Genomic DNA, 13,505 nt, shown 5'->3' with positions numbered 1-13,505 from the left:
TTCTTCAAGCCTTCCTGCAAGTGCAAAGAGGAATCAGTAACACATTGCTACATTGACATCTCTTTGAAGTTTATTTCCTGCCTCTGAGTTCCAGTGATGGATCAAAAGGACTATTCAACATCCAGAATCAGAAATCAGAAGAGACTGGCACCCACCAGCTCATTTGTTCGCAGAACAGCAGGGGCCTGATGGCTGTTAGAGGACATCCTATCTGTAGATTTATAGAGTTTCAGAGGAAAAACTGCAGCTTTCTCACTGAGCACTCCCTCTCTGCAGCGACTCCTGCCTTTGAACACCTGACATGGCATGCTTTGAAGGACCCCGAATCTCAAAGGCATTGAGAGGCAGCTCTCAAAAACCAGGTGCTTTTGCTGTGCCTCAGTCTGAGCCCTTCTACAGCCCTTCCAGATTAAGGCGGCTAAAATAAACAGTCATTTTTGAAAAAAATATCTCATGAGTTAAGCACTGAGTCTGTCCAGGCTCCACTAAAGCCTGGAGCTTTACAAGAGCAGATACGGGCCTCTGAGTTTCAAGTTACAAAAACAGCAGTGAAGCTCAGTGCAAAACTCAGTCAGAATTACCTTGTTTCATACCTGAACAGCACATCAAGTATTTTGTGAGTTCAGCACAAGCTGCCAGCTTGAACTGAGCTTCTAGCTGGAGGATACTTTTACCATAGACGCTTCAACTAAATTCCATCGAACAATTGCCCAAAATCTTACAGCAGATCACTTTCTTTTCTTAGATGCTAGTGACACATCTACCTCAGATATATCAATGAATGCTAGCTTCAGCAATAGTATAGAATTGCAATTTCCAAATCATGGTAAAATCAGCAAACAAGGACCACCATAAAACTGCCCTGGACTGTCCCATAAACACTAAGCATTCCTGTGTTGCTGAGGTATCTGATCACAAACTATTCAGATGTTACGTTTCTGCAAATTCTGTTCCAGAGTTCACTGCAATCTATAAAGAACTCTAACCAAGCTTTTACAGAGGGGAAAAGAAAAAAAGAAAGAAAAAACCTTGGAGAAGCATCAACAACACAATCTGCTAACGTGGGCAGCTTTCCAAATTTAATTTTATTTAGGCTCCTGTGGCTATGATTTATACCTAGAAATTTTTGCTATGCCACTGATCAGGGTTTCCACAGTATATCTGCCTCAGTCTGCAAACTGCTTCCATTCTAATTTAATGAAATTCAGCCTATTAATAGTATGATGTAAAGGGCAGTTATTTTGTTTACCTCATTAAAATAAAGAAATTTGCTACACAGCCACAGCATTAAATTCCAGTCCATCTAGGAACATTCCATTAGGGCAGCATTAATTCATCATTACTGAAATTTATTTTTCATTTAGTCTCGCTGGAGTCAAGCTCTCTCAAAAAAGATACTACCTGAATAAAGGTGACATTAGAAGGTCAGCCTCCATCACTTCCTTTTTGGGGGAAGGTTCCTGGGAAGGGAAGAAAGAAAGTGAAAATGAAAATATGTCCCAGAGGACTCCAGAGAGTTATTTATAGGAGACTGCTCCATTCTATCACTTCTCTGCTGCTGACAAATCTCTTTTTGCGTTTTTCTCTACTCTCCTACTTTTCTAGGAGAGACATGCCTGAAGTTAAGCTCTAGACTAAGTTTCTGGGGAATATTTGGATTCTGGGGATATTCAAACCCAAACACAGTTGATCCCAGCTTCTCTAGTTTAGGCAAAGCAGAATCCCAGCACTGAACAATCGGCCACGTATTCAGGAAACACTCAGACTGGGCTCTGCTTCTCTGGCAGAGAACTGATTTCCTTCCTCCTTCCCTCCTGTAATAGCGAAGGCACAATTGGATGTTGGGTCTCACAGAAAGATAATTGTTTGTTAAGCAACACTTCCACTTGGCCTCCCAAACCCAAAGAGACAGATACTATCTCTGCTAAAAGGAACAACACTAATAAGACGGAGGCCATGTCTACACCAGCAAGTAGTGGAGTCCACTAGAAATGGATCTGTTGAATTAAACAGCTGGTGCTGAGGATGCGACAGCCACACTGGGAATGGCTGAGAGAGGATTACCGCAGACAAGAACTACTCAGGTGCCATTACGGACGGAGTAATGGCAGCTGGGGAGCATTAGACGGACTCCTGGAACACATTTTCTCTTCAGTTGCACCTGAAAGAGATCCAGTACAAACACCCCAAGACTGCTCCACGATATGAATGAAAGCGTGGTTAGCAGGGACTAACTTCAGACTGGCTTCAGAAGCACACTCCTGATCTGAACTAAAATGCTAATTTAGACACAGTGGAAGTACTCGGTATGAGGCGCTTATAGCAGAACATACAGAGAAACAGAATATACTCTGCATGATGCCCAGAGACACACCTCAAAGTGGAATCAAGATGTGTCTTCCTAAGTGAGCTGAAGCTGTGTGAAAGACACAGATTGACACGCAATTTTTCAAATTAGAGATAATGCAATAAGACAATTTAAAGTAATTTTACTCCCTCTAAGAGGGAAATCTGCTTTTATATTTTGATTGAATGAGAACAGCTATTCAGCATGAAGCCACAAAGATGAGCACCAAAAGGTGTGCTGGCCTAGATATGCTGTTTAGTAAACTACCACTCCCTTTCTACTCCACTGTCTTGGCTCCTTCTGCAGTGACATCCAGCTGAGAAAAACAGGGACAGGATTTTTTACAGCTGAAGACCTTTAACAGGCTTGCTTGTCTGCATCTAGGTTTTGTCACAAAAAAATAACTGAACGTATTTTGATATACCTAGCTAGAAATAAAATTCTTGTTTTACTGAGACAGAAATGAAATATAGTTACAAAACTTTAAAGTACATTCTTTAGAGCACTCTAGAAGAGGCTGGAAGACATTAACTACTGTATTTATTTGTCTGAAAATCTTTACGACACACTTAAAAAGCAGACAACTAATTTAGCCCAGAATCCTAATGCTGAGAATCTAAATCAAATTCAGAGGGGAACTCCAGTGTTTCAGATGAAAGTTTGGCAGTTCTTCCTCTAGTAAAATGACACATAGGAAATGACACTTTAAGGCTGGATCACCTTCATATAATACAAAATCAAACAATATATTATCAAATTACATTACATATAAATTGATTTCAAGAATACTAATGTGCGAGGTGGTCTGGCACCAAACGAAACACAATTCTTATCAGTTGAAATGGATCAATTCTTAATTATCACAGATGAAATTTTCCAATCTGTGTACACTTCAAGTCAAGCTGTAAATCTGCATTTCAACATCCCCATTTTAAAGAAGTATCTAGAGCTCCTCACTGAATTAGATGGCATTTTATGAGAAATATACTGGAAAGTGGAGGCTTTACATACTTTGCTATTGCCTCTCATACCCGACCAGTTGGACAAAAAAATTATAAAGCATAAATACATCAGCTTCTCTGAGTTGTTCACATGCCAACCCACCATGCTACCCCTTCTGGATGATCTGTTGACAGAGGAAAACAGAGGAAATAGAGGAAGAAAAGATGTTCTTTTGCTTTAAAACTGTTTTAGTTTAATATTCAATAGCAGCAAGACTCAAAAGACAGACATGAAGACTGTATTATCACATCTATAATACTGTATAGCAGTTCTGGAAACAAAATTGTCTCCTCAGACAAGCTAACAAATAATATTAAGATGATTTCAAGCTACCAACACTACCTTATAACAACGAAAGTCTCAATATAAAGTCAAATCAATGTGGTTTGTGGTCTTAATGTATATCTATGAATATTTTTACATGTCTGCCCAAAATGAAAGCTGTAGAGCACAAACAGCATGTTCTTGTTTTTGCATCATACAGACCCAGGGCATGCTTCCATGAATAAATAAGAAAATCTTTATAATATAAGGGAAGGGAGGTTTTTATACCGTTCACGGTCTGGCAGGTACTTCTCTGTTTTGCCCAGTCTTTTCTGAATATTTGTGTATATTTGTTACATTCCCATCTGCTTCTGACAGTATTTTTTTTTTTTTCTGTGCATCAAAATCATCCTCCTGATGACCTTTGGCTTTACTCTTTTTCTTGCTGATTGCTGCTGCTCTGTCCATACAGAGCTGCCGTGGAAATCTTGTGACAGCAATCTGGCCAGGACAGAGCTGAGGGCATTTCACTGTGCCCTTTACATGCTTCTACTTTATGTTGCGATAGGCCTCCAATTTCCAGGATTCCAGATACAAGTACTTCCAGCATGTGTATTATCACAGATGCACGCATTCAGAAGAGATCCAAACTAAGATCCAAATACTGCAGTCAGTTACTGCATATACATGTTAGCAAAACACCAATGTTTATTGAGGGAGTAGTCTATTCCAGTTTGACCAAAGCATTCACAATGGACCAAAAATAAACTTTTGCAGGTAATGCTTTAATATGCCACAAAGTAAGTCTATATTAAATATATTACAAAGATGCATATAAAATCATATTATTATAATCTAATAATTACACCTCTGACTCCCTTTGTAAAGGCTGAGAGGCCTATAGCAAAAAATAATCCAGTATGTATGTTTTCATAGATACTCAAAAAGGATACAAAAGAGAAATGTTCAAAAATAAGCTATATTGTTTCTGGTGAAGCAATACGCATGCACTTTTTAAATGAACTAGGACTCTTAAGTTGCTCTAAAAATAATTGTCCTGAGGCATTAAGTATTTAACAATTAAGCTTGAGAGTCACTGTTCCTTTCCTTCTGCTAGTTGCCATTCTGAGGTGTCAAGAAAATTAGCATTTGGGATGGCCTCTATTCCTGTTTCTTATCTGATAGTGAAACACCGCTAATCATTTTTACTTGCTGATTTCCCGCAGGTCATTCAGCAGTTATCCAGCAACAGCACATGTCACAGACACACGGCTCCAGCAGCTCTGCTGCAGATCAGCACAGCGCTCAGGGACACTCGAGGATGGGGAGGTGGTGGCAAAGCCCTACGCCAAGCTGTCCTCTGCGCCTGCAGTGCCCCCTTCCCACACGCCCTGCTCGAGTACTGTGCGGAATCTGTGCAAGTCACTGTAGTACCAGAGAGATCCCATAAGAGGGAGACTTTATCGCACGAGACTTTATAGGCGAGATACTTAAATACAACCTTTAGAAACTATTTTGTCAAGATACAATCCACACTATAGCCAGATACGCCACAGATAATCTCGCAAGATTTAAATGTAACGTGTCCTTTTTTTAAAGGAAATATTCTGAAAATAACAACATTTGGGCACCTATGCAATCTAAAGATGCAAATCTTGCATAAAGCTGTTCACATCCCACTCGTAGCAGAAGAGACTAAAAAAAAACCCCTTTAAAATTATTTCTGCATCAGTATTTAACATATTTTTTCCATCTTTCTCCTGAAGACAAATAGCTGTGGTTCTATATACACAACAGGCACGGGATTTTAGGAGTTTTACCTCCACAAGATGTAGAAAGGACAGCTATGAAGTTATGTTTTCAGTTGATTTAAGTTTACCTAGCCCAAACATTGGAGCATGAATTAAGAAGGAAGCTAGGAGGTGGTGCTACAGCACAGTTTGCTAGCCTTCAACTCTGCTGGTAGGAGGCCAAAACCCCTGGCACTAGTGAGTATCGTACGTCAGCAGATCTCCCCATCAGCAAAGAGCAGGCTGTGGCAAACTCATTTACAGCTGGCAATCATGTGCTGCAAGAGTCACCCTGGGAAATGGGGTACGTGGCTTGAAGAGTAAGGCTTGTATCACCCAGGACAAGTATCATAGACTTGGACCCAGACTGCCACACAGCTGGTGTTGTGGGAATAAATAATTCCTGTGCTAACCTATCTTTAATTATATTAAAAAATACAGAACAGTATCCCAGCTGTCTATTGACTATTTCAGCATCTCAGAGATTCCACGTTGTCAATTTGGAAAGAGCTAAAATAAACTTGTCTTATTATGATAATTTAAAGACCTACATTTCAAATTCCCTAACCCCTGAATTTAAATCTCTACCGCAGTCGACATATGCCATTCATATTTCTGACCTATTCCCCAACCTGCCTGCATCCTTAAGTCTTTTTTTCCTGAGGGATCTGCTTAGAGAAGCTTTTACAGATTTTCAAGCTGTCTAACATACAACATGAATATTTGAGAGTGCACGTTCTTTTGGCCAGATCCTTTGCAGAATCAATGCAGATGTTGTCTGTAAAGGAGATGTATGCGGGATCCTGTACGGTCTGAGACATGGCTCAGAGAGCCATGAATGGCATCCTGCCCAATATGGAGCCATGTTTCCTTTCATTCGTCACCCACGACAGGATCTATAAATCAAGGTGTCATGAAAGATGACACAGGAAAATTCAACAGTTGTCGTGAAATTATTGCTCACAAATCATTCTTCCATGAACCAAAACATACATTGTTTCCATATCTTATATAGCCTTCTCACCGTATCCCTAAGAAAATTGAGATGATGCTATCCAGAGCACTCCTGATCACAGAAGTTCAATTTTAAAATGCATTTGCTGTGATTTTTCCCGAAGACTGCTAATTTATTTAATTTATAATAGTTCACGAGATGGGAAAGTTTTTCATTGTATTAAAAATGACCTTTACAATCTGCCTAGCATTTTTATCAGCCCAGAAATTACAGTAAATCACGGTGATCTTTACCTCAACGGCTAATTTAGTTAGGCTTTGCCCAGAACAAAAAGCCACAGTAAATGCCAAAGTAAGGACTACACCCACTTATAAATCACGCAGCCTCAAGTGCCATATTTAGTAAGTTAAATATTTACTAGATTATAACTGGCAAGCAACACAAGTAGATCCCTTAGATGATAACTGATTTATTAGAGGAAACATCTTTAGCACGTATTTCTTAGCCCTACCATGGGCATTTCTAAAATACCTTTCTCCATCTACTTTTCTTAACCGCATGAAAGAAGGTCAAACTTCAAAGGGATATATGCATGAATAAAGAACAATAATACAGTATCAGAGGGATTTACCATCTCCAGCTGTACATCTCCTTTCAATCTCTACCCTGTTGTCATTTGCAACGTGGTAGCGATAAATGTGACACCAAATGCAGTCTGATGCTTTTGTTTCTGCACATCAAAGACAAAAAAGGTAAGATCTCAGCTTCCTAAAGTCTATTTAGGCTGCATACTACTCTTAAAAAATGGGGCTATCAAAATTTGTGTCTTTCCTTAGTATTTTGATTCTGCACTTCGTTCTGCTTTTCTATTACTTATTTTAAGGAAAATTTGCCTAGTTTGTGTATCAACAATTATGGATTTGCATTAAGACTTCTTGCACTTTCACATGTGGAAGAAAAGGACAGAGCACTATTTGGATTAATCCAGTATACCTTCAATGCAAGTGTGCCAGTTTACAATAGAAGAGTATCGGTTTCAAAATTAGAACTATACAAATTCTAAAATATCTGTGTGACTGTAACTGTTCTTGGGAGACAAGAAGAAAGCAGGGAGAGAAGATGGAAAGACAGGTGAAGGAGAGTGGATAAAAGGGTATTGAAATATAGTTAAATTCAATCCGACTGTTCTAAACTTGCTTCTGTCTGACATTTTTGAAAATCAGTCTCGAGTACTGTTTAAAGAAAAATCATTGTGGTCACTGGATGGATTTCACCATCCGCAAAGCAGCATGCACATCATGCAGAGATACGCAGATTGCGTGCTTTGGCTTTAATTTGAACCACAGCTTTTCACTCTCAGAACTAGAACTATTTATTTTAACATGGCAGTCTAATTAGCCAGTTCAACTTTAAACAGTCTATATATTCAGGAAAGGCAGCAAAAAGGATGGTGAGGAGGGCCATCACGGAGAAAGTGAAAAAGTAAAAACAAAGTAGACTTTTGCCTTTCTTTGGCTTCCTAATTAGGGCATCAGAGCTATATCCAGCAATGGGGTCCCTTCAAAGTCCCACACGCAGGGTTTTCTGCATCCATTCCATTATCAGAAGTTGCATCCTCACAAAGCTCATGTTTGACCGAACTTCTCATTTCCTAGCCTCTATGAGTTATAACTTCTGCCCAGCCTCGTTCACTCCCAACATCAGTTATTTTACTTCTCAGACACTCTGGCACCTCAGTCTTCTCTTTAAGTTGCTGAACACAGTTTCAGTCTTTCAATCTTCTCTCTCTGATCTCTCTAAATTAAACCCTCAAACCACTCTCTTATTTTGATCTCTCTCCAAATTTTCTCTATTGTGTTTTTAAGGCTCCCCCCACACACACTTCGTCTACCAAATTTTCTTGCACATACAGGGTTTCTTTTAAATGCATGGGGGGGGGGGGGGTTCCTTTTGCAAGAAAGTGAGTCTCCATTAGCTGTTTTCCTTTTGCTCATAACCTACTTTAATACTGATGCTCTGAATTTTCATTTCAAAATGAACTCTCAGAAAAGTAATTAACTATAGCCATTTGTGCCTATGTTGTGGTAAATTATAATGCTGGACATTTACATTTTTGGATTTGTTTTGGTACAGATATTTGCCAGCTTTACAGAAATAAACAAATGAATTAGAAACTGATTTAAAAATAACCCAATTCCTCCCACACTTTTCTCTTTCTCACTCATTTAACAATGGCTGTTAGTGCTCATTATTTTATTTAAATACTAAATATAGCATAATATATTGCATTTTTTCCCTGATATGCTTAGTTACAAATTTAACTAAAAGTGTTCCTACACAGATTACAATGGATTATTCTATCTACCTAGGAACGCAGCATCTCAGTTCAAATATCAATGAACATGCACTATGCACAGGAGAAGGAAAAATGAAATTACCGCACAAATGGATCCAATCACACTAGGTAAATGGACACAAAAATAAGAAAGGAGATCAAAGTTGATAAGTGCAAACTTCATTGGAGGGAAAAGTGTGAATTACTAGTACACTTTGCTCAACTCCAAATTAGCTGAATTAGTAGGTATGTTTACATGGCAGTAATTACTCAGGAAAAGGATATCAGCATTATTTTAGACAGGTCAGTGACAAAGTATTTCTGTGCACAACTGTAGTCAAAAATGCAAAGATGATGCTAGAATGAGAAACTGTTGGCACAAATTTGTCTAGAATATTATAAGCACTCTGTTCGCTGCATCTATGGAAAGGATTTTGGAAAACCAGAACAAATTTGGGGAAGGGTAGAAAAGACATTGCTCCCTGGAAAACAGAGACTATTAGGATCTGTCTTAGAAATGGTGCAGAAAAGAGTAGACAGAAAACAAGGAACATGAGAAAATACTATACAACGCAATACTTTTATACTCACTGTGTAATCAAACTGCAGAACCTGCTGTCACATGAGACCATTAAAGGCTAGGATTCAATATTAAGAGAGCGATTAAGTAGTTATTTCCAGAATATTCAAGTATAATTCAGGTATCAGCTACATAGAAAAAATATTTCATGTTTCAGATTTCAAGCCAATCATTAACTGATACAGATTAGTGTGAGCATCACCAGAGAAGGCCAAAGGGTGGATTATTCCCTCTCTGCCTGCTACGGGGCTGATAGGCCGTTGTCAGCAGTATCCGTGCCGGACTGTGCAGCACTGGCGACGGGATAACAGATGTAGCCAGGTCGTGGTTCTGTTCCAAGATGGTACTTCCACATTCCTAAATCTGACAGCATTCAGCAGTCCAGTAGAGCTGAGACAACTGAATGCTCACTTTAGGGGAATAAAGAACATACATTAATGTGAAAATGTAATATACCTGCTTCTGCTCATGTTAAAATGTGGATTTTTTGCAAAGTCTGTGGACTTTCCTTTCCCACATATTAGAAATATCCTAAACTGGAATTTTCACAAGGAATCAAGAACACTGTTTTGTCAACAGGAAAATAAGCACAGCAGAAAGAGGCTCTGTAGTCAGCAGAGGGAGACATGCACTTTTAGAGCGCAACTCATCTATTCTATGAATGGCAGAAGTGTCCTCTGGATTTGCCCAACTCCAGTGACTGCAGAGGGAACCCAGCCTCTATCTTAAATTTGTAGCAAAATTTGTACATGGAATTGGTAGAATGATACTCTCCCACAGCCTCCTAATCAGTATTGGGACGGAAGTAGTTTATTCTCCAGATGCCTATCTCAAAGTTAGACTTTGCTGACTTCCTGTGAGAGAAATTAGGCAGATGCCAGTTGACACACAGTGCAGACTTTCCCTGACTATGGTTTTAGAAATACCACTCAATTAAAAAATGAAAATAAATTCAGCCCCACGCACAGTGAAGACTGAAGTCAAATTCTAGCAGCTTTAGTCCAATGAATTACCACTGATTTCAGTAGCTTTTTTCCTCAAGAAAGGACTCCTGAAGTTGTCCAAGTGTCTGCATGCTCCTGCTGGCTGAAGCAGCATTGTAAACTCCTCTTAGAAACCTAGGGTCTAGATGAACATAAGGCTTTCCAGTTTTTCAGCTGTGCAATAGTGCTATTCCTCTTCTACTTTGCACCAGAAAAATGCTTTTTAAAGATCACCTGCCATTATCTCCCCTGGGTAGCAATAGTCACTGACAAGCTGTGACCTCCACGAAGACATGGCTCAGACTGGCCCCCCACAGTGAACGGATCCTCAGATAAACCCTAGTACTAATTATAACATAGCAAATCAAGTCATAGAAGGTTCACACCACAGAGGGAAGACACGCTACAATCCAACCTACAGCAGCACACGCCCGTAGCCATGAAAAGACTTTAGCAAGACGCTTCTGGAGGATTTGATTTCACTTTGGAGCTCCCAAAGGGTTCCTCTGCTGCTGTCACACCCAAACAGACAAACATTTACAGGGACCATGTCAGAAGTGCACAGAACATGGCTATACAGAGCAAAAGTCAGATAGCAAATAGCAGAGCTGTGATTGCCTGGCACTGTCTGCATCACCTTCAGGGTTCAGGCTGGGACTTGTATAAATCAGTCACAACTAGCTATGCAACTGATAGCAAAGTTTATCTGCACACACAGCAGCAGGAGCCCGTATGATTTCACTAATATAAGTATTTGCAAGCAGCAAAGAAAAGGCATAATAGGTCACGTCACTAAAGTCTGTGAAGGTCGAAGGGTTCAGAAGGGGGTAGGAATGCTGGGTGTTGAGGGGAAGTCTGTACTGATGCAGAGTAACAGTAACAACAGCCTGTTTGACTGTGGGATATCAGTGTGTGCAATTTGCAGCAGTGCTACATAGCAGGACTCAGTAGTAGCAATCACAGTTCAGCACCTGCCCAGCTTTTCCCACATGATATTTTCTGTAAAAGTACAAATCAGCTTTACAATTCAATCAGAGTAAGCTGGTACTTACAGAACATGCTCATGACTTAAGACTCACGAGAGCCTCTTCTAATTGTTTCAAGCTCTGGAAATCCAGAGGGATCGTTCAGAAAGACACAGCTCACAACCTAGTATGGAAATACAGAGTCAGATTTTTCTCCACTGTACATTTCCATACAGGGCTGTGGACAGTCTGATTCCTAGCAAACACTATGAAGATAGTTATAGATCTTTGTATCTATAGCTTTTCACACTGATTATTCACTTATCCTTTTGGAAAAGTTACCTTTGTTTCCACTACAGACAACATATTTCTCCTGTTTTATTTAATCCCTGTTTCTGCACACCTTAAAGTACATTTGGTCATATGGAATACTAAATAGATTACAGGAAACAAGTTTCCCAAATGCTAGATAGCAAGCAGTGAGTACGAAAGGAAAAGCTCTAATGAGCAGCACTTACCTATTAGCCACTAGCTAGGAAGATGCAATAATCATGCCACTTCATCTGTTGACTGAGAGGGATTTCAACAGGAAGATTACCCAGATCTGATAAGCAATGTTCCCAGCACAGAAAGGTCTCATGCTTAATAGATGGTAATAACATTAGTCCAAAATTGAAAGAGCATGGAACAGTGCAAACAGGATCAAAAGTATTTGATTATAGGTTTATTGTGGCATAAATGAACTAACATTCAGTTGTGCTGTGCTAATAGTATAATTCTTAAATTCATATATCATTTTCCACTTCGGACAACTCAAGCATTGAATAAAAAGTCAGTGTAGACCTCTGAACAAATTAAATAATGGGACAACAGGTAAATTTTTTCCTGGTTTACTTTATAACACCATACTTACCTTTGGCCCGTAATAAAATCCATGAAATAAGCATACTATAGCAATTTACAGGCAATTGAAAACTGCAGGAAAGGCATTGGAGGGATCATTGACACAGCAAGCACTTGACAGGCCTCTTGTTCACGTTCTTATGAAAAATAATACACAGGAGCCACTGCAGAGTTCCTGAACTTCTCAAAATGTCTGCTGGATGATCAAACATCAAGTGATGGGAGACTCTTGTCATCCTCTATTCCTAAAAGCAACCATTTCTAACATTTACACAGCCTATTTAAACCTGCAAGTAAAGTTAAATAAACCTTTATGCTGGTTTCTTTACTTCTTCCCTTGTGATGTATAACCGTAACCAGAATGACAAACAATTCATCCAGCTGATGTTCCATCTCCATTTACTATTCTTAAGAACAGAGAAAGCACAAGATATTAATATTTATTTCAAACTGTATCTGGTCTATAGCTCATCACAGAAAATTGGAACATTTTTACATGTCCGCTTACTTGCAGTTTCATTTCTGTGGGTCTGCTTTCTAATTGAGGCATCTTGCAGCCAAAAAAATGCCTTAACTATAAGTTATTCCATACACTGCATACATGTGAGAAATTGCTGAAGAGCTTGACATTTAATGCCCTTAATGTAATGCCATGCCACCCTCTGGCTGCAGACTGCAGAAAAAGAAGGAAGAGAGCAGCCATGCTGTTTTGGGAGCCCTAAAAATATTGAAGGCAGAATAAAGAAGGGACAGATTTGTAGCATGCTGAATCCCTATCCCCAAAACCACACAAGGCCCCTCTTTAGTATGTTACAGGCCTCTCCAGGCACTGTCATCGCACCCATAATGCCTGACCATTTCCCATTTGCAGAACAGGATCAACCTACTACAGTTATGTCAGGACATAGGATAGGAGTTCCTTGCACTTTAACAGCTCCACATGGAGGTGGACACGTGGCCCCCATGCCCAGTGCTAAAGTTTCTGCTGATGACTGCAGTGGAATTTGGGCGTGAATCCATCCATATTCCATTCCTCTAGCTAGAATGTGATAAGGCCAAGCCAACAATTCAGGCTACGGTCTTTCTTCTTCCTTAAATGCCTGCTTTTCCTGTTTGCCACATTTCCTTTTTCAAAAGGCCATCTCCTGTGGGAATAAGAGCTCAAGAAGCAAAATAAGAGAATAATCTTCTCCATTTCATGATGAGTTGTTTAGAGTACTCATCCTCCTTCACATTGCCAAACATTTTTCCAGCTCACAGCTATTCCAAAGGTGTATTTGAGATCTGGGCACAAACAGTGCTTTGCTTCTATATTTATGGTAAGATCTTATTTCTTTGTATATAAAGAGTACAAATGTTTTCCATTTTCAAATAGATGGCA

General features: G+C 39.5%; 1 protein-coding gene and 1 long non-coding RNA gene across 2 annotated transcripts in view; one reads left to right on the top strand and one right to left on the bottom strand.

Annotated features, from left to right (window-relative positions):
- Positions 1-6,814: 6,814 nt before the first annotated feature.
- PALMD (palmdelphin) overlaps positions 6,815-13,505 on the top strand; it is a 57,300-nt gene continuing 50,609 nt past the window's right edge. The window contains exon 1 of the mRNA XM_026094250.2: positions 6,815-7,110. Within this exon, the coding sequence (XP_025950035.2) occupies positions 7,067-7,110 (44 nt within the window). The 5' untranslated portion in view covers positions 6,815-7,066. The remainder of the gene's footprint in view (positions 7,111-13,505) is intronic.
- Positions 7,133-12,024, bottom strand: LOC135329036 (uncharacterized). Its single transcript, XR_010390188.1, has 3 exons — positions 11,740-12,024; positions 11,309-11,405; positions 7,133-9,683 (listed from the first exon to the last, which is right to left on the bottom strand). It is a non-coding gene; the product is annotated as an uncharacterized LOC135329036 (long non-coding RNA).

This window comes from Dromaius novaehollandiae, chromosome 8, assembly GCF_036370855.1.
Source record: "Dromaius novaehollandiae isolate bDroNov1 chromosome 8, bDroNov1.hap1, whole genome shotgun sequence".
Classification (NCBI taxonomy): domain Eukaryota; kingdom Metazoa; phylum Chordata; class Aves; order Casuariiformes; family Dromaiidae; genus Dromaius; species Dromaius novaehollandiae.
The sequence above is the reverse complement of the archived record's forward strand: the minus strand, read 5'-3'. Positions and strand labels throughout refer to the sequence as shown.